The sequence below is a fragment of the Macrosteles quadrilineatus genome, unplaced genomic scaffold, assembly GCF_028750875.1.
Source record: "Macrosteles quadrilineatus isolate MER2022 unplaced genomic scaffold, UCM_ALF_1.0 Scaffold_5__1_contigs__length_97177068, whole genome shotgun sequence".
In the NCBI taxonomy this organism is placed as follows: domain Eukaryota; kingdom Metazoa; phylum Arthropoda; class Insecta; order Hemiptera; family Cicadellidae; genus Macrosteles; species Macrosteles quadrilineatus.
In genome coordinates, this window is record NW_026542598.1 from 4,876,420 (window position 1) to 4,899,630 (window position 23,211).

A 23,211-nucleotide genomic window follows, 5' to 3' on the forward strand; every position below is an offset into this window, starting at 1 on the left:
AATAAAGAGAAAATCGAGAATAAAAATCTTTTCAAAATCGCTTGGTAAACCAGATATCCGGCATTTTGTATTTTTTACATAAACATTTTTATCTTTGGATAGGAGTATCACAATTTTTAGTTGTAAAAAAAGGAAAACCTGACTAGCTTAGCTCCATTCAACTTCATTTTACGACCAAAAATCGTTATATTTCAGTTATTCTTTATTTGATCTTTTTAAACTTGGTGTCGTTTGATAGGGAAGTTAAAATGCTAAATCAAAGTGTACCTGAAAATTTTTCCTTAAAATCAGCTATTTTTTGGTGATTAAAGTTTAAATATTTAAAATGGCCGCCATTTTGTAATTTCAAATTTTACCAAGACAACTTTTTTCTCTCATATGGGTTGCTTTTATGTCAACATGCATACCATCGGTTGGAACAATCTAAAGAAAAAAAACATGTAAAAAATACAAAATGGCGGATATCTGGTTAAAAAAGTGATTTTGGAAGAATTTTTGTTTTTGATTTTCTCTTTATTCTGACTCAAGGAATCACTATGTGAATTATGTCAATACCCTTTTTTAAGACCCTGTATAAACCTCTGATTAATGTAAAAAATATATACGTACAAACCAGGTTTATCTACTACAAATAAATACTAACCTCAGCAAAAATTGTCTTTCTAAAATTAACTTTAACTCAATCTACAGTATACTCTCCAAAATAGCATTCAACAATTTTATTAGAGAACAAAGTGTGTTTAAAAGTAAATAAACCTCAAAAAACATATTTGACGTATGATCTTACACGTCATAATTGTTATAAAAAAGCATGTGTTAAATAAACCCAAAATATATTTCTTGAATATTGTAAACAAACATTATTTATTATTTATTATGTGCTGTGAAATCAAATTAAGGAACTCAGCTAATGCAATGAGAACAACTTACGGTGTCAAAGAATTCTGTGAATTTAGAGAAGTAGTACCACCAACATGTTCTGGCCATCTGAAAGAAAATAAAAAAATAACAAAATTGTATTAACTCCAGATAAATGGGATTGAAAATATAAAATAAATATGTTGGAATTGCTGCAATCTTTATATAGGTACAGAAACAAAAGCCTTTCATCATGAGACTGTAGACAACAGATCCGACGAGATACACATCAATACTTTAATTCATTTAATATTTTTATTTGATAAAACTTATCTTAATGGAGTTTTCTAATAAAAAAAGTCCCACCACAGCTAACCAGCAGTATTTCAATTTGTCTCATGAAAATAAAATATTTGTATAAACAACAAGACAAGTCATATTTATTCCCCTTTGAAAAACATAAGACTAACGAGGTTTGCTGCTAATTTAAAGGGAAAAGTGTTTTTTGATAGAATTGTAATAAAGAAGCAAACTACAACAGTTTCTTTTTCTTCATAAGAATAACATGGGAATTTTAAATCCACAGCTTTTTGAGATTCTCTCCGTAACCTTTAATCGTACAACAATGCTTTAATAGGCCTATAGCCTACCAAATTGTTTTTTCCATGTTCAGGCATTTCCACACAATCAGGTAAAAATAAAAAATAAAAATAATTTTTGTAAAACTTAAAAAAAAACTGTTTATGATTTGCTGGTTCGCTAACACATTCAAGTTTATGAAGCACTAATTCATGCCAAATTTCATCAAAATAGGACCAAAATTACTCGAGTTATTGTGTACAAGGACACATATAAATCTGAACGAATAGTGTTTTATACGTCTGGGGACATCAAAATAAAAGATTAAATCATTCCCAGGTCTAAGTCTTTCCTGTGGTGATAGCTTCTTTCCTTTAGGAAAATATGTTTTAAAAAAAGGTTCTCCTTGCCAGAGACATTTATCTATTTTTGTTTTCTAGATAGGTAAGTTTTGAACCATTGGGTCGTGCCAATATCACATAGCCAAAATCAATTGGTGATTTTTGACAACACTCGAACTTAGCCTCCAGAACAGAGGTATCGCATTTCACCACTAGACCAATCACGCCCCTCTTACATTCAACATTCAACGATCCCTATTGCATAACTGCGACTAGGAACTACTTCTCCAAACACTCTGTGCAGTTACCTATGCTATTAAAAGTCATGTGTACATAACAGACTGATAAATAAATTACTTTTGCCGAGTTGTCAGGAGGGGAATAGTGAGAGGAGAAAGTTGGTGGCCAGGAAGTGGACAACTTCTACAAACTGACAGATACTGCTGAAGAAACTTATACCATTGCTTACGACCATGGATACTTCAACATTTGTGTCATCGTAATACGTAAAGTTAGTTCTTTCCTGTGTCAATCAATTCCTTCAAGAATATTTAAATAATGTTTCTCGCATATATAAAAAAACCTTCTTTACAATAATATTTAAATAAAAATGTTAAAAATTCCAGAAGAGTTGAAAAAATTTATTTTCTGTGGCCCCAAAAAAAATTTTGAATATGTACAAAACGAATACATTTGTGCTACCTGTAACATTTCTAGAGTTGTATTAGTTAAATAGAAACCTGGTTTAACATTAATAGAACAATGAATTAACACTAACAAGCTAATCCGCCACTAAATATTGCCCCCATTTAAGTTTTTGTTAAATTTATTGGCAGTATTATAATGTCCGTATGACTGATGAATATTGAAAAATGGTGTAAATATACCTTCTTAAGCCCCATTCACACGGGGCGAGTTTACAAGCTACAAGCCGGATATTTTACACGCAGCTAGTAAAATAGCTCAGTGTGAACGACGTACTCGCCCAAAAGCTGCTTGTAAAAAAGCTCTGGAAAAAGTTGACGCTGCCGCTACTTTACACGCCAACTCACCAGCTTTTGAGCGAGTAGGCGTGTAAAGTAGCCCAGTGTGAACACAGTTGCTTGTGCTTGTGCGCATGTTATTCAAAGATGTCGGAGGATTTGGTTCAAGCTAGCTACTGAGCGAGTGGAAAAAGCATCGTGTGAACAAGCACACTCGCCAACTCGCCGGCTTCATACACGCCGGCGAGTAGCTTGTAAACTCGTCCTGTGTGAACGAGGCTTTATGGTAATCCTTTAATTTGTCTTGAGCAAGATTGTACCGATTCAGTCCCGGAACTAGAGACATGATGATCACAGTGAATGGACTGCCATTAAGCTATTCATAGCATTTTTAATTTCATAAAATTTATATCAATGATGCTTGGTAACTCAGTCTATTTGTATCATTCTTCATTTAAGTACAATACTAGATAATATTGTGTTTTTAAATTGTTTATGAATTATACTGTATCTAAACAGTGTACTTGGAATTATGTAATTTCCAAAACTGTGTTGTAGATTGTTACAGTGGGAAATGTCTTTAAACAGGAACAAAACAAAATTCTCTGGGGCAAGGTCGACAATTATGCCTAAGTGACTTATTGACCCTGAAAATATAGGTTAATAAGATTGCTCAGAACTGATTACGACAAAGACAACAATGGATACAACCGGGTCATTGACTTTCATTTCCATTCATCAACGGAAAAATTATTCAATGTTTTCAGTGCAAACTAGCTGCAATAGTGTACATGCAGTGGGCAATAACTGCAATGTGATCTTGCTCTATTTTATAGTTGGGACAACTATGTTACTTAGTATGAGTGCAAACTAAACATGAGATGCATGAAGCAAAATGTGTATTAAAATTTAACCTCCAACTCTTGTTTGATTTTAACAAGTGAAAATGAGATAAAATCTTAGCCAATATCCTATAATCTAAAACAAGCGCATGTACGGGCAAACTTTTTTTTCTGTCTGGGGATTTTTGATTTTTTTCTTTAATATGGGGTATTTGGCCACGAGAAAGCAATTGGGTTGGTCATAAGGCTGGGAAAAATCAAGTTTCCGCCCTACACCCCTTGATAGTGTCCATATTATCGTCGATACCTTTTTGTAGCTGAAGTTAACAAAAACAGCTGATACAGATTATTTTTACTGTCATCATCTATAATATTAAAACGAAACAGTGTTTTTTTATTTCACGATTCTGAATCAACCACTCGACGGATTTTCATGATTTTTGTGTTGAAAGTAAGATAATTTTGAGAACTAGGGAATGTCGAAGCCATAATTTTAGTTTAGGGCCCCAGATTTTTAGAAATTAAGTTTTAATTTTTAAAAAGTCTAGCAGCCGACGCTAAGATTCTAAACTAGCTTTTGGCATAAAATAATTTGCTTAACATAACAGCTGTAAACATTCAGCTTTTGTGTCACAAATTCAGCATTTGGATAAAAATGTAAAGACATACTTAGGGTTGACTTATTTATACTATGTGTAATGCTAATCATTGATACGTTCAATTCTTCTGTAAGAGGATGACAGATTAATTAAATATACATAGTAAAATACTAGGATGTTCAAATTATTTTTTAAAGCAATCTTTGTAATCTTCGATTTGTTTTAGAGCAATATAATTTGTTTTAACTAACAGCTGGTTAAATATAAACTATGGAACTATGAGGTTATTTTATTTTTGTCATTGATTATAGGAAATAAGTAAGATTAGTAGAGATAATTAATTAGACCACAGTTTAAACCACAGTTTTAACCAAAATTAATTAAACCACAGTACAAATCGAGGCTCTGTACACGAGTCTTAATAAAAAAGGATAGATGCAAATTATTTTACTGCTCCACTTTTCAAGGAAAGATTAGAAAAATAACAATGTTTACATCTTTTAATTCTTCATGGTAGCTTTTTGTTTACAATTAATGTTTGTCTGCTTTAACTTTGTTTGGATTAGGCCCGGAAATATTGATGTCATAAAAAGAAGATCAAGAATAATCAGGAATCACGATTTTAAAAATTACCACCCCAACCTCAGCCGGGTTTTATACAAAGATAAACAGATGGATGACATAGATTGAACACAACGTCAACATTGACCTAGGATACTGCAATTAGACAAACCATCCTTTTATGAAATCGTGTTCAGTTGTGGATTCAACTATGTATATATTGTAGTTTAAATGAACTAATATGGGAAAGTACGATGTACATTTATTCAATGAGGGTGGGTAATTATTAAGGATAGAACTGATAACGGTATGGATAATAAACATTGACAATTACGTCATTAGCTTTACTAGCGTGTTTACTTTTTATATTCCTGCTACATGTGACCAGTTCTTTTTTTCAAATGAATGTTATTTAAACCAAACAGCTGTTTCAAAACAAACTGTTATTGTTTTTACTTTTCTTTGTTTACGCTTATTTATTTAGCAATAATTAATGCAGTGAAATTGATATAAAGGATAGGTGTGACTAAAGTTTTGATGTTAGGACACCAAAGTTAAATTATGTGTACTGTGAATTTTATTGGATACTATCGTTTTATTTTAGGTCGTTTCTATTCAGACCTACTGGGAATTGTGTATAGTTGTTGTATTGTGGTGATAATAATTATGGAAGAGGCAGGTATGCTATGGAAGGTGGTATCGTTGACTAGGTCTATACACTTCTCAATTGACAATTACTCTCTCTACTGTAGGCTACTTATAATCAGTGTGCGTCTGTGCGAATCGGCTGCAAATCTCACTTCAACGCTTTTCACATCGTAAAAATTGCAGAATTGCTGTTTTATTGTAAAATTATCGGATTTAAAATGCATATAGTATAGGCCTATGATGGAATAAAAATATATTTCGTGACACAACATTTGTTTACAAGATGATTTTTCACATTAAAACTGCAAGAAACTTTTTCTTTATATGTGTAAACTAGCCGATCTGAATTGTACACGGTTTTAACTGACTACTGAATTCCCGTACGTAGGACGGGCTAACACCTCGTTTTTATTTATGTGTAAACAAAAATAACTGCATTGGTTAGTTTGGACTAAACGTTTTAAAGAATAGTTATATTCAGTTTTGGTTTGGACAAATTTTTGTAAACGATAAAATGTGTCTGATCAAACCGAAAAATGAATTAGGCCTATGATAAAATCTTATCCTTCCACAAACAAAATTCAAATTTGATAAAACAGTTACGTGAAAAGGTGCTTAACTATTGTTGTAACACTTTAACAATGTTACCAAACTTACTGTAATAATAAATACCCAAGACTTTCATGTACTAAACAGGTCTCACTTGTTCACCAGGTGAATAAACATTAATTAGAAACATTAGAAACTGATATGTAGACAATATTTATACTCTCAAATAATGTCCTAAATTTTTTAAAATGTATAAAAATAAAGTAATGGATAAAATAAACGGATACATTTAAAAACAAGGAAGTGGAATACTCAAAAAGGGAGCAACATTGTTGAAGAAGGAATTGAAGCCAAATATAAAATGTATTTCTGATAGATACTCATAAACTTTGCACTGCATAAACTATCAAATATATCAAGCGTCAAATATGGAATGTTTTTCAGGTTCATACTCATAAACTTTGCATACTGCAAGTATACCTTTCTCATATATGATATAGTAACATTTGAAGATTATTATAGTGATATGTGGGATTTATGTGTGGAAAAACTAAAATGCGCTGATGTCCAATAGTTGTTCTAATATATTTTTATAGAGTAAACTTCATGTGTGCTTTGGTTATCACAATTTTGACAGTAAATCGACCAGTTAACAAAGAGAGGACAACCAAACACTCTAGCGTTATATACTTTTACATATAAACCCTTTTCAGACATAAAAATACCTTAATATTGTTTTCAAGGCATCCAATAAGATAATAATCCACAAGGAAGTAAGTTTGAACTATTATACAATCTAAAACCTACTCCTAAACACAATTAAGAGATTTGCTTAGCTTTATTTATACAAAGTGAGTAGATTATTTTATCATCAAATAATAAAACAAAGGCCTACACTTGCTGAATGTTACCTTCTGAAGAACAAACAAAACAAACTATTCAGGACGCAGAGAGTGTTTGAGTTTGAAAATTCCTACTTTGAATCCAACTTGGGCATTCAAATGTTTTTACAACTCTCAAACTTTTTTACTCTACTCAAACAACTAAGGCAGTTATTTAAAAGAAGTGTAAATATGGTTATCATCAATCTACAACCTGTAAATAAAACAATACGTATAGAGCTAACAAAGAAGCAATCATTTGCTCTAAATCCTATATTAGAATTTGTGGTAAAAAACCTCAACAGTCATAAATATCTTGTAACAAAAGCAAAAGTCATGATCAAATACACTACTAATTAATATGCTTGGATTCAGGTGTAATTACGGTAAGTTTTCACAACTTGATTCTCACTGTCCACCAAAATGGGGTAAACACAATCACAATGCAATAAAATTAGCGGCTCTTAAATATGCTGCATGGTCGCAGATTGTATGGGTCAGAAGTATGGACAATGCCAAAACAGGCTGAAAAAATCTGATGGTGTTTGAAAACAAAATTTTAAGGAGCATCTATGGTCCCATAAATGAAGATGGAATATGGAGAATACGCACTAATAAAGAGCTTCGAGAGCTATACAGAGACCCGGACATAATAGCCCAAATCAAAAGCAGAAGACTCAGGTGGGCAGGCCATATCGCAAGAAGAGAACATAATGCACAATTAACGTGATAAATGAAGGACTACCAAGAGAAAAGCGGCCCTTGGGTCAACCCAACTTCGCTGGAAGGACCAAGTGGAAAAGGACTTGAGAAGATTGGGGGCAGAGTCTCAATGGATGCAAGACAGAGAGAGATGGCGAGGCATTGTTGGCGAGGCCAAAAACCTTCTGAGTTTTAAGTGGCCTAATAGGTAAGGTAAGGTATGGTCGCAGATGGTTGATCAAAGTTTTCCTATGTATATGAAATGCTTGTGTGAGGGCAACGGTTTGTAGGTACTTATGCAAACCTATCCCTGTCTCTGAGCACGGACGGTATGGTTATCTTGAGTGTGGGGGGTTCTTCCCGGAACCTCAATTGAGTCAAGGGTGTCGCCACCTCTGGTGGATAGGTTCATCCGGGTGGGTCCCACTTCTATACCTGCCTCCTTTTGGGAAACCCTGATGGCCTGGCAGTGATGTTGGGTCTGACGGGCAAACGAAGTAGATCGGGTGCTGGGTCCGAGCCCGCCAGGGGTATCTGGGGATCTATCGCTCTGGATATCTCTGGTTCCCAGCAATGGGTCAGGCCTCGATCGGGCAGCGGTGTAAATGGGAGGTTGGGGTTCCCCCCGTCAGCGTGCTGATGGTCCCCTTCCTCCTGGCTATTGATGGCGGGTTCTGCCTGTCAGGGATGAGATAGGTCCCGAGTGTTGCTTGCACTAAATGCGTCGGGGCGCTCTACTATGGACCTCTAGGTTCCGACCTAGTGGAACCCAGGTGGAGTGACGCTTAAACAAGCAGCCGGAATCCCTGGTTAGGATTGAGGGGCAACCCTCTTTCCGAAGGGTCTGCTTCGGCAGCCGGCGAGCCTGATGACCTTAAGTCATCCGCCCATGATGTGCTAAAGGTTGATGCGTAAGCTTCGGCCTACATCATGGGGCCCGGGTATGTCCTGGAGGATAGGTACCGGGTAAGCAGTCAGGGGGCTTCGGCTCTCATGACAACAAATAATAATAATAATAATAATAATAATAATAATAATAATATGAAATGCTTACCCTCAAAGCCATGGGGCTGTTGGAATAGTCGACAGGTTGGCACCGGAAACTGTAGTGTCCGAACCACCCTGACATCAGGTACTGAAACAAAATAAATCAAACATTAATGAATATCACCATAATTAGCTGAAAAATCTTCGAAAATTAAAAGACAAAGACTGCAAAATCAGTTTGGACAAAAGATAAATTTTACGTGTTTGGGCTAAAATAAAAGTAATATGCAAAGATTGATAGGGACTTTGGAACCTGACAAATAATAATTAGCAACTCCTTGCTGCCTTTTTTCTAGAGTTTCTACATACAAATGAGAAAGACAAGTCAACAAAATAAATACTGAATAGTCAAATTCTCCAATTTTTTTCAATCATATTTCATATTAATTTTAACTATTAAATTTGCATAATATATAAAACTATGAATCAAGTTTTAAAATTATAAATCAAATTCCCGATAAGGTTATTTTTTACAGTCTATTTAAATATAATTTTGATGATTATAATGTATAGTTAAGTAGATTGGAAGTTTGGGATCAATAGTTAAGCAATACCATTGACTATAAACACAATACTTGGTGTAAGTAATTTAAGTGAAATTATTTTTTAAATATAGTAGTTATATAAAAACAATTGTTTAAAAAGAAAGACAAACTACTGTATTAGCCTAGTTAAAAATAATTCTGTATAGAATAACCCGCTACAATGCCGCTACATAAAATGTCACAGAACCCTTTTTCAGTGACTATTTCTATTTTATTCTATGCATAAAACGCCTTCATTTGATCTCCAAACAACCCAATTCTGAATCAACAACTTGTAAAAATTGTTTGTCAGTTGGTATGATCTTTATACACAGTCGACTGAAGTTTATAAATTGCTATTTGAATCAAGGTGAAGTTTACAAAGATTACAAGCTCAACTCAAGTGTAAAGAGTAAACCTCCGAGCTTAATCATCACTGACATCCTATAATGGCTTTGGAGTTAGTTACAACTGTTGATTGAGTTGGCTTTTGATTAACACAACTGTTTGACAGTATAAGCAATCCTGCAGATAATCAATTTAGCAATTACTTGATCGATTAAAGGTTTAGTGACGACTGCATGATACAAATAAAATGGGAATTTGGCATAGGTAACTACACTAAGCGAAAATGTGAAGAATCGATACTTCTGTTAGCATTACACTTCAAGATTAGGTCAATGTTTAGTATGAAAAAGGAAGGACAGCTTTGGGTTAATTTGATATAAATATGTTTGGATCAAATTAACGGTATCAATGAACTATAAGGTTGTTGGGAGTAACTAAGGTATTTATTTTGTTAAAAATCACAATAGTCGCAATAACCTTAGAACTGTATTTTTTATAGTATCAGGGGTTGTAGCATTTGTATAGTTCTGAGGTCCATAACATAATAAGTTAATAAAAACCGGTAGTGCCATTTTTTTTAACCTCGACTTTTTTGTTATTAATGGGGTTTAATGGGAACCGTACTGTTGAACTGTAATTTTCACAGCAATGGCGGTTGTACTATTTTGTTTAAGCTATATTATAATACATTTTGATCAAAATCGTTCAGGCCATTTTTGTGAAATTCCGATCTTACTACTGTAATTTTAAATAGGAAAACCTCCATTAAAAATCTAAATAAAAAAAACAACTGAAAAACACCTGGAGGTGCACATTTCTACAGTAAGTTCCAACAGTTCAGTTTGATTCGTGACATATCAATTTAATCAAAATCGGACCACAGGTGTAGTCTGTACAAATCCACATACAAACATACAGACATCAATTTGAAAACCAATTTTTTAGGTTTAAGCACGTTTAAGGTACCCAAAACGGTTATCTCCACTCAAAACTCAAACTTGACAATTTTTGACGAAAACAATACTTTCTCCACACACTAATGTATAGGGGGAGAAAGTCAAATATATCTAAGTATGTGTTATGTGTTAATATTTATCAAGTACGAGTGTGTGTGTTAAAGACCAATCACACTCACAAGACTACAGATGTCTGCTCCAATCAGAATCCTGGACTTTGATCCTCTCATCTCAAAGCATTGGTGTTAATTAACAGATCTTACATTTCAACAAACCGCAAACAATCAGGTGTAAACATTGACAGCTAATTATTGTGATGTTATTTATGGAAGGTGAAGGTGACGTGGAAAACTGACAACAAAATAATTAGTTTTGCACATCGATTGTGGAAAAAAACTGATGAACTTATGACTCATTCAAAAATCTACATTGCATGAGGATTGGGAAACAAATCTGAGGTTGCTGTTGTAATTTTCTGAGGTTGACAGTTGAAATTAATTTACTTTTGCAAAACAGCAACCAACAATTTTTTACACGGACGAGTCAAGATCTAGTCTGTGATAGGAAAGTGGTAAAATAGCTAACTTTTAAATAAAGGTTTCCTGGTTCGATCCAGAGCAGAGTCGATGATGATTTCTAACAAAATATCAATGTTAGTAAGAATACATTAGGTTTGGACCGTTCTAGTACCACAAAATAAAACCAACATTGGCGTAGCTAAACAGTAAATAAAGCGCTAACGTGAACTTGATCGTAGAATCGGTTACGAACTGCCCCGCTCCAGCTCTGGTGATAAAACTAAACAAACACTCAATTGATGTGCAACAACCTGAGAAGTGACATCACTCAGCGAGGCATTACCAACATAGGTATAGGTTATTGTCGTCTGTCGCGCCACGCACCAGTCTGTTTAAATAGTCAACAACGTAGTCGACCCAAAATACGTTAGTGATAATAGCGAATCACAGTTAAAGAATAGCAGTTATAGCCGTAGGTTAAAAGTCATACAAAAATATGAAAATACTTCTAGCACTTTTCCAAGTGTCCACGTCCACTACGTTGCAAACTTTACATAGACTAAAGTTGTACAACAAAAGATGTTGCAACGGGTATCAATTCCGACCAGTTACATCGAACATAAACTCCAACCACATCTTATATCCGTCTTGTAATTGATATCTTCATAAGTTCAGACGTATAAAGAAGTGTATTGCAATTAGGATGCATGTAGGCAGTATATTATGTGAAGGACGACGTTAAATGTTCATTTTACAACATCAAATATTAAATTTTCTCGTCAACGGTTGAGCACGAAACACTGTCTCGGAGAAAGGATCGTTTTCTTTGACAGCCTAATTAGGTCTAATACATCAAAGACTTGTTTCCCGTACGAATAAATTTGATAATTTGTAGTGAATTTTGCTTCAGTTTCAAAATTAAACGGGAAATTCCACATAGTATCAGCAACTGTTAAAGAAAACTGGTTGGTGTAATTTTTTGACTAACAATACCCTGAACCATAGATTATTGGTCCATGCGGTGATATAAAGACAGTTAATTATCGTCATGGTTTAAAAATCTCTTGGCCAAGCCATTGAATTTTTAGTATTATTAGAACAAAAACACCAACTTTATCAAAATATTTCCATAAACAAGCCCTACACAACAGTTTATTTATCCTCCATAAGAATAACATGGGTATTTTTAATACATTTTGATACAACAAAGCTTCAATAATTGTTTAAGCTCAACAAAATGGTTTAGAAGGTAACTGCGAAATTTTGTTTTTAGGGTCAAAACTGGGATAAACCACTTTTACCGCATAATACCCCCCATATACCCCCGTTCTCATTGTCTAATCATGCTGGTTCGCAAACTCGTTCAAATTAATAAACGAAGGTTTACAAAATTTTATCAAAATCGGATCAGTTTGGCTCAAGTTATCGTGCTAACAAACACACATATAGACCTACTGTCAATGTATATATACTGTATGTATAAATTTGAACGGAATGTGTTTTGGCCTCTGGGTACTTCAAAACGAAAAAGTAAATCGGTCCCGGGACCAGTTCTTACCATGAGACCTGCGGTAATAGCTTATTACCTAAATGGGAAATTCACTATGCAAATTTGTTTTACATTTTAAACTTCGACAACCAAGAGATTCCAATCTGGGAAACCTTGCGTTGACAATTAAATGCGATGACATTTCAGCCGCTACTACCTTCGTGCTTCGTGCGAGGTGAAGACCTACTTCCAACACTACACACACACCAATACACATAGACGGTGATTGACACATCAACACACGGAAGTAGGGTAGGCATGCTCCGCAGCGCGCCGTCACATAAATTAATTATTTAGTCTGCGCGTCGCTTGGGTAGCCTAAATAGCGTGCGCACAGGCACTGTTATAACTGACCCGGTCTATATAACTGTCGGGCTTTTACAAAACGTTTAGGATTTCAATTGTATAAGTGCGGAAAATCAAAAGACAGTGACAAATCTAAACTGTGTCGGCTGGATCTCTTATAATGAAGACAACATTAATTAAAACTCAAAGTATGAATTTAAACGTTCCGTAACGTTTAACATTAAAATTGAAGTCTATAAATGTGACGTTTACCAAAGTTTACAGTTATACATGTTTAAAGATTACACAAGAGCTATTTGTTCTTGACTAAGCCAACATAAATAGGCCTACTGTTTTATGTTGTCAACTTTTAAACATTTAAAACGTAAAAAATATAATTCAATTCAATTCAAACATTCTTTATTCATAAATTTGCACAAAGGTACAACAAATAGTGTCAATGTTTACAAAAAGAAATAGTAATGACAATAATCCTATATATAAAAACAGTTACACTAATTTCGTCTAAATTAAAAGTAAATTAATTAATGTGTATGGAAGGTTCATTTTCTTATCAATTATTGATTTGATTTGTTACTCATCAATTACTCTAAACTCTGTGGTTTTCGAAAAAATTGGTTAAAGAGTATGGGGCTAATTTTACCAAATATTCCTTTAAGTCATTCTTGCATTTACTTAAGTTTTGTTCACCAAGAAATGACCTTGGTAAATGAAACAAAAATTTTGTTCCCATATATTTCGTTTTCTTTTTGAAAAATTCTAAATTATGTGGTTCTACCGGTCTATTTAATCTGGTGTTGTACGGGTGAACGTTGTTTACAAAATTTAGATTTTCAAGTTGTTTCACATACATTACAGTCTCTAAAATGTAGAGAGCATAAACCGTTAGGATTTTTGTGGAAGTAAATAAATGTTTAACAGATTTACCCCTTTTCAACTTAAACATAATTCTTAACGCATTTTTTTGTTTCCGCAAGATTTTATCTAAATTTTTCTGCGTTGTTGCTCCGTAAATGCTTATTCCGTAGGACAGGTGAGAATGAATTAAAGAATAATAAACTGTTTTTAATGTTTCTAATTTACAAAATTTAGCCATTTGTCTCAAGGCAGACAAACCTGTTGACATTTTGTTAACAACATGTTTTGTATGATCGTCCCAGCTCAGATTAGCATCAATGAAGAGTCCCAGAAATTTTGTAACTTCTACTTGGTCTAATTGATTGTCATCTAAATAGATTTCTGGTTTTAGTTTGACCCTCGCTTGTTTCGTACAAAAAGATATGAAAGTGGATTTACTTGAATTAAGAAGAAGGTTTTTACCATCAAGGAAATTTTTAATAATTGAGAGACTAATAAATGATGCAATTTCAATACTCTCCTTGGAATTCCCTGTCACAGTGATATTAGAGTCATCGGCATATAAACATCTTAAGAGGTTTACCATATTAGGGACTAACTTGATTTAGATTTAAAACGTCACTTTGCTATCGTCTTGTTTAAATGTGGTATTTAAAGTAGTTCGTAGTCAACGCGTTTCTATTGTGTATCTGTTTTGCATCCAACGGTTGTCGGGCGCTTGCCAAAAACTGATACATAAGCTGACAACTCTCATGTCAAACAAAAGTCATATAGTATTTTCCTACCATATACCACTATAATGACCCCTAATTTTTATGTTAGTTTGCAAGTAACTGCTGTAAATCGGTAAATCCTTTACTAATTCTGAATATTTTTTTTCTTTCGATGCTAAAAATTTATAATATTATGAGAGTTATTTATTGATATAAATATAATGCATAAATATTTTATCGTACTGACTCTGCTATGTCATGACATTGTGCTAGCTAGACAATGTGTCCATAAAAAACGTTTCAGGACTTTGGGATACAAACCAAGTTTCATAAAATTTAATGGAAAAACGTCAGATAAAAATTTACGTATAGAAACAAAATGTAGGATAGCTGGGAAAATATACATTTTCGGACATACCTTAACATTCACTTTTTCTATATTTTGGTATGAGAATCTATTTACCAAAGTCCAAAAACGTTTTTTATGGACACCCTGTATATTATATGAAAGTGAACTGATGTTGTTTTTGGTGATGTTGTTTTTGGCCTCTCAGGACATAAAAACGAAAGAGTAAATAAGTCCCGGGTCCAGGTCTTACCATGAGACCTACAATATTAGCCTATTCCCTATAATTCGCTGAAGAGGAAAGAAAACGATTATGGATTTGAGGACAACTCATGAACTACTACACCAACTTAATAGAAACTATTAAAACGCAATTCAGAGATTACAGCTATACATTGCAACGCATTGTTTCGCTATCGAATCAATCTAAATCAAGGTTACAATTGACTATAGACAATAGGCGATCGTGTCACAATGCTGCAGCAAGCTTACTCGCGAATGTGGCAGGAAAATGTGAAAACGTCGATCCTAGGAGCCGAGTTCTAGTCCAACCCATTACCATGGATAAATAGCTAAAAGACAAGGCAATGGACCTGCAGTAACAGGACATTTGAGTGTTAGAAGTGCTCGCTCATCAATAGGAAGATTACCGATTCATTCTTGAGCAAAGCCCCTAGCTTAGTTCAAATTTGGAACCAGTTCTCCTTGATCACTGGGATTTTAATTATTCAACCCTAAAGAAACAGCTTATCGATTTAAGCACCAACATCTACGACAGAAGTCACACACTACATATCCATTCACATCATATTTGTGCATAGAGAACAGCCAAGTTTTCAACTGATTGTTAGAAGAATGTATCCGGCAACTTTTGCTTCGTATAGTTTTGACACTGTCAGTGTTTCAAGGCCGAGGACAGTATTTAGCACGACCCCCGGGCCGGCACTTAGTGTTTCGTGCTTGTTTCCGCCAATCTTACATAATCTGTGTAACGACAAATGTGTTCAACTTCTTGTGAATCTATCACCAGACCTCGCCACCGGCGCCGGTGCAAAGACAACCTAAACAGCAAAAACACCTGACCCAGAAATATTGACGGTTAAGCGAATTTTATTTGGTTTATTTAGTTTATTTCAAAACAGGTCATTATGAAAGGGAATTTAATATTAGATAGACAGCTGTACAAATAACATTGATTCAGTGGTTGCGAATAAATTTCCATTTGCCTGATAAGATTTACTCCAAAATGTCTCCTTAAAAACATCACATTTATTCCCTGAATAACATCTAGTACTTAGGTTTGCTGCAACAGAGAGCGTAAAAAGTTTTTTTTTTGTAAAATGTTAGTTTGGTAAGAAATAAATGAATCTTCAAAATTTGATCAAAATATGTTCTTAAGCAAGCAAACTACAACAGATTACTTATTCTTCATGAGAATAACATGGGCATTTTTAATTATTTTTGTTTTAATTTTCCCCGTAACCATTAGGTACTAAAAAGTTAAATAACTTAAGTATTTTCCTACTGCTGTTTAGTAAATGGAGTGTTCTTTTCTGTCACGACTTTGTATGGACTAGAGTACATAACAAATTGTATAGTAGCTTTCAAATTAAAATTTTTTTATTGGGTAACACAAAATCGTATAATCGTACAAAATTCAAAACTATATCCAAACAGTTTATTACTTCTGATCATAGGTACAAGTTCCATTTATTAACTTGTTTCACTTTATTTTATAATTAAAACACACAGTTATTAACGAGTTTTACGTCAATCAAAACATCAATAGATGTCAAACTAATGACAAGCATAAATCAAACTGGAGTAACAAGCCCCTATATTACCATAATACACCAGCATAGATCTGTGCAACTACCAAAGACGCACTAATGACACTGTACAGTTGTGTCATCTAGGTTGACTATTACAAAGTGACGTAGTGACATGGTGTTCGGCTGAATAAGTTGTTCCGGACAGTGACGCCTAGAGTAATCGTGAGAGTGACTTTCATTCATCATATCTCGGGCAGAAAAAGAGACAGTGAGTGAAAACTGTGCACACAACTGGGTCGGAGGGTGGAGTAGGGCGGTGTGCCTTGGACAAAGGGGCTGGGAAACCTCACTGTACTCGATTGGCAATGTTGAATTTGAGTGCTTGTAGCAACTAAACATCTGGCTCTTTAGAAAATGGGATATGGGATAACAAGCTTTTGAAGGACAGTAGAGATTTCAAACGATGAAATTCTAACTAAGCCAAATAGCCAAATATTAAATGACGAATCTAAAACCTTGTTTAGAAAATTAAGATAATATTATTAAGAGTTACAGTAATATCAAAATTTGACACTCCGGTACGTGTTTTTTTGATACAAAAAATCAGAAAACATTTGAAAGAATAATAAACCTAACATATTCTTTATACAGTTATTATGGGTAACTCTCTAGGGCGAAGAATAAGAATTTCGTTTGGCAATGGAATCTGAACATAGGTTAGCTAGTCTTAATTTATGATGATGCACTTATTTTCGAGGATCAACTTCGGAAAAATGTGGAACATTGAACAAGTAAAAATCAAATAATTACATTGTAGATTCCTCTTGCTCGGAAATAAACGCTAACATGTATAGTTTGTTTAACCTTTAGAAGACTGGCCAAACATATAAGAAAATATAATTACGAATAACAGACTTGCAGTTCTAAATACCCAAACTGGTTTTTATGTTTTAACACTTTTCTGGTTTCCGTGGCTAAATAAAAGATAACCTATATCGCAGAGACGGCGTACACATTTTTGTTCATGAATGTAAAAATGTTATTTATTCATTTAAACGACTGGTACTAGTTTTCTGGAGACCCTAAAACAGAGAAAATCCATTTCCCGAACCTTGGTCTAACAACAGAATAACATAATAGAGCTAGAGACTCAGAGACTCCCCATATCAAATGTAATAAAACAACAACAAAGGTTGCAGTAGCAACTAAACAGTGATATCACAGCTAAACAATACAGTAGGAGTGTGCCTCGTACGGTACATAATTACCGTGGCTAGATCTCCACTGCTGATACTGCAATATTAACTAAAAGCTCTTTATCAGATACCATCTAATTGAGGCTTATTGTGAGCAGATTGCTGATATCATCCACACAGCACTGTTTTGCTCTGTTACACATCTGATTTCAACAATGGCTGAATGGCTCTACTATTATCTCACTATCACTCTTTCATAATTGTATTTTAAAAATTTTAGTTTATGATACAAAAAACTGTATTCGTCCCTATTTAAATTTAATACATTATTTTGATGATAAAAGTACGTTTGTGTGTGGTTTATTTAGTAGTTAGCTTCTCGAACTTCGAAGTTTGATACATCCACAATAATTTAGGTTCTGGCTATACCTTAGAAGTATTGTGTTTATTTTGTACAGATTGCCACTGACGTACAAACTAACGGAAACATAACAAAAAAAAGGGGAAAAAATGGGAAGAAGACGAAGAGTCTACATTTTACAACGTATAGCACACTACAATACATAAGTGAGACTGTAGACCTTTCCCTAGTGATGCGACAAGTTTTCAGAGTCACTAGCTGTGTGACAACAGGTGTGAAGTGAGGTGTGAACCGTGACGTCACGAGTCACACCCGCGTGATGAGTCACGTATACAGTTCACGTGGTCAACGAGAATACCACAAATGTGATGGACAACCAGACGGTGAAAAGGTATATTTTTACAACTTTTTTATGTTAAACAATTTTACGTTATTACATAACCTAAGCAACGTTTTAGCGTTGTGTTCTTTACGCGGAAAGCTGTACAGAATAAACATATTGGAACTCTGACATGTGTAGGTAACATTTCCACGAATATCAATCACGGCAACCTGCAAACAACAACATAAACAACAGTTCGCACTTCACAAAGTCAATTTTGACGTAGCCGACAGGACTGATTATCGATTGACATCAAGACGGACATACTCGAGACCTATAGCTAGGAAATATATTATATTTTGAAAAGTCAGTGTATAACTGATTTGATCGTCCCTTAGTTTTTCTTAGTACAATTTTGTTTTGTAAAACTTTGACGAATAAATTAAAGCACATTTCCGGGTAAAAACCTAGTTTGACTGGGCTACAAGGTAAAATGTCATCATGTCTTCCAGTTTCCTTGGATAATAATCTGCCAAGCTATTGATAATCTTAAAATTCTTAGTACACATTATAATATTACGTTTTAAAATTACAACCATACTACATTATAAATAAGGTATATTTCGTGTGTTTAGATTTAAAGTCAATCCAACTCGACCCATGGGTTGGTGTGTCAAAACGTTATGAAAGGCACATGACAGCACGAAATAAAGACTCCAGGGACTGATTCCGGCTACAGCAAGGTCCAGTCATATTTCATGAGACTTTCCTGTACATGTAACCACCGTGTTGTACTGTTTAAACTCTGGACATGTTCAGACCGAGGAGAATAAAACAAAAGCATAATATTTTATCTTTCTATTTATGGTTGCTTTCTTAACACGGGACGTATGACGATGTTCTACAATATCAGTATTTTATCTTTTACCTGTGTTTGTCTACCCGAAAGAAATTTGAAAAAAATCTTCATAAGGGAACTGCCCAAATCTAGGTAACATTACAATCAAACTTCAAAAATGTGTTAATAATCACAATGTCAAATAGTGGAATCGATTCTTTTATATAAACAATAACATACTTATCTGTTGAAATTATGGATGACAAATATTTAAAGAGGATGTTCCGTTAGAGCAACAAATAGCTTTTGACGACATAAAAATATAAATTACAACTCAGTACACAATCTAAAATAATCCCGTACAAGGGGACCCGCGAAAATTGCGTATTTAAAATAGGGTCTGATTCCGAAGGCAAACGAATAATGAAAAACCCCTTTATTTTTTAAAAATAATATTTGTTTGAAGCAGTTGTAGTTGAATAAAAGTACTGATACAATCAATTAAATTTGTTGTTTTTAGCTAGTTGTGTAATCTCAATGAGTTTACAGTTATAAAAATCAGCCAATTCATAATCAATTTTCAGAAAAAGTTTTGTCACTAGTTTAAAATCTGACTGGGGTTAACATTTAACTGAATGATAAGCGTTTCACATTTAAATTTACAATTAAATAGTTATAAAGGAAGTTAGTCACCATCAATAAGTCTTTGAAAATAAAACTTAAAAAATCAAACGCTACGGGGGCGAAGCCCTTAAAGAAATTACCTTTAGCTAACATTTGTCACTCTAGATCATCACCTTTTCAATGACACCTTAATCGTAAAAATCGGGTAAGTATGAAATCTGAAAAAGGGATATAACAGAGAAAACTCTCATTGAATTAAGTATATACATTTGGCAAATTTATTACAGTTTTTAAACACCGCTGTTTAGGTTATATATGAAGTACACATTAGGACTATAATTAGTGGGAGAGTTAGCAATAAACGATGATGTTTCTTGGCTACGCCCTGTACAACAAAACCCTGCTGAAATATTAGACACCACTAATACTATAATGCCAACTCCCACCCATGGACAGGATGAGTAACTTCCGGACCTTCTATGTGTGATTAATTATTAACGCTGACCCCATACTGTTTAAGGGATCAATCTTCGTTAAGGAAATTATAGAAGAGGTAAAAAAATATTGAAAAATAACTCTCTACATACTTTGAAACTCCTTAAATGGCTTAGTTTGTATTTCGTTTCGAAAACGGCAATACTGAGGTAGTAAAATTATACATAGTGAAGAAGACAAAGAAATAACGAAGGAAAATTGAACACAATCTGCTCCAGGATACATAACCTCGCCAAGGTGATCCATGTGGAGACAACATGTTACACAACAGCCAGGATACTTGGCTGACATTGACACATCTGGTCGTGGTAGGTGCGAGTTGTGAAGCAGGTACTGTGTGCCTTTAGTGGCAAGGTCACAGGAATTCTTCCATGGGAACAAACCAGTTTGTAACAAGGATCGGGGGAAAGAACCTCCCAACATACAATTATTTAATATAAAACGTATTTCAGTCCGTCGAAAATCATCACAACAAAACAAAAGTCTTAGTACAGAATCGCAAATAAGAAAACTAAAAAATATGAACAAAACTTGAATCTTCCCGCCCACAACTCCTGGGTTCAAATCCAGCCAATCACAAATTATGTTTACCTTTGTTACAATATCGAGTTTCACTGGTTCAAAACCCAGCTTGACTAAAGGTCCATCGGTATGGAGAGCAAAAAGTGCCTTTCAGGTTAAGAGAACATCTCTGCGTCATTACTTAAGAACTCCTCCAATAAAGGATGTACAATATAACATAGAAATAAAATGGGAGGATTAACGTGCAAATCGATAGCTCAACAAGAATCTACCATAGAATAAAATGGATGAGCATTGCAGTCTAAGGGAACTTTGTCCGTAAGAACTTTCTCAACCGAAAACTTTACAATAATAATTCATTATCAATGACGATCCAAAACAAGTAAATCTAATCTGGATACCAAGTGACACAAAGGACCAGGAAGGTTCAGTGACTCGTCTGCACAGCAAGTTCACTACCAGAGGACCTTCATACGACCTTGAGGCTGCCAAGGGCGAGGACCTATCAACGTCCATCTAAACCAAGTAACACAAACCTGAAGACCAAGAGAGACAAAGGACCAGGAAGGTTCAGTGCCTCGTCTGCACAGCAAGTTCACTACCAGAGGACCTTCATACGACCTTGAGGCTGCCAAGGGCGAGGACCTATCAACGTCCATCTAAACCAAGTAACACAAACCTGAAGACCAAGAGAGACAAAGGACCAGGAAGGTTCAGTGACTCGTCTGCACAGCAAGTTCACTACCAGAGGACCTTCATACGACCTTGAGGCTGCCAAGGGCGAGGACAAGGATGAGGTGAGATAAAAGGACTATCGATACATCTGAAACTAATTACAGTACGTTTTTGGACTTTTTCGGAGAATCCAAGGACAGGGCGTTGAAATTATAGTGATTACAATCAGAAATACGATTTTGTGTTTAAGATAATTATTGGCTGAAGCAATCAAACTTTATAACACAACAGGTGGCGGCCACCAGTGGCCTCGTGTAAAGGGCCCTAATTGTCACAAAAAACCTGCTTGCGTATTAAATAAGTATAGATATAATACAGAATATATATTACTTGAATGAGCTGCACAAAGAAATCGGTCTAAATTCCATTTTACTCTTAGTTTTCAATGCTTTGATCGCTGATGCGACACATAAAATGCACACTTTCCACTGAGCTGTTATTTCATTTTAACTTCGTTAAACAGTAAGTGTGCGATACGAAGAAAACAGTTGCTAAAATATAACACAGAAAACTAATTAATAGCCTAGGAGAGTAGTAGTTTGAGCGAATGGGTAGCCAAATTTGCATTCAAAAAACAGTAAAATCTACTTTGCAGACGATCTGCTGTGAAGATTTTTATTGTTTAAATAAGTTTGTTCAGAGGAGGTTTCATAACTATATTTGTTTGCTGCAAAAGAATCGAGTAACATCAAATTTGATGTTTATTCAATTATTGAAAGACACCCTAAGCTGTGTATGTACATGGGTTGTAAAATGAATACCCGTAAACATAATGCCAATAAACAATGTGCGTGTGTGTGAGCAGACTGTTTACTAATGTGTTTACCACTGTGAGTGTGACGAGTTCTTCAACTGGGTCAATCGCACGAGCATTACATCCTTCACTCTTACTGATGAAGTTTAGTACTTTACGACAAAGCAGGCTTTCCTTAACCTACAAATAATGTTAAACCGTATGGTTAGTATTTCTCTTGTAAATGTTTACGCAATTGGCAATTTTTTTAAGGGAACGGTTTAAAAGGTTGAACTAACTCTGTCTGATCTATAACGTCAATATTTTGTTAGATATCATCCATTTTTGTTAGGAGCGTCCAACAAAAATGTCATCTGGGCTTAAAGTTGGCTCCGTATGGGATCGAATCAGCGAACCAAAAACGCCGTTAGTTTTTTTTTTATAAAAAAAAAAACCAACGACAGAACTAAAAGAATTAAAACATTAATTTTTTGGTCGCTGATTTGGGCCTATGCACTGTACCCAAACACTTAAAATACTTAAGGATATTTATTCCATCGTAGAACGGTACAACCTTAGTGACATATACATTACGTTGCTATCACGGTTAAAACTGCAAAGAATTTGCTGAGGTAGCTATGTGCATTGCTTGCTTACGATGGATATGCTTTATTCCCACGGCGAATTGCTTCTCGTAGTGATTTTAAATTTCTATTTGATAACCAACGGTTTTAGAGTTTATCAACAAATGGTACTCATGAAATAATTACAACCTATACGACTGAATAAACGGATAATCAAATAACCAAAATAATTTGAATATTCTACTATCTTCGGTAAGATTAGGATTAAATAAATACGTACTTTTATAACCAACCGTAAGTGTACTGATAAACAAAAAACAT

General features: G+C 34.5%; 1 protein-coding gene across 2 annotated transcripts in view; it reads right to left on the reverse strand.

Moving 5' to 3' along the window:
* Window positions 1–23,211, reverse strand: part of LOC128994204 (elongation of very long chain fatty acids protein AAEL008004-like) — a 107,236-nt gene that overhangs the window by 6,628 nt on the left and 77,397 nt on the right. For both annotated transcript variants that reach the window (XM_054418584.1, XM_054418583.1), the window contains exons 4-5: window positions 8,598–8,678; window positions 931–987 (exon numbers count right to left, since the gene is read on the reverse strand). In XM_054418584.1, the coding sequence (XP_054274559.1) occupies window positions 931–987; window positions 8,598–8,678 (138 nt within the window). The remainder of the gene's footprint in view (window positions 1–930; window positions 988–8,597; window positions 8,679–23,211) is intronic.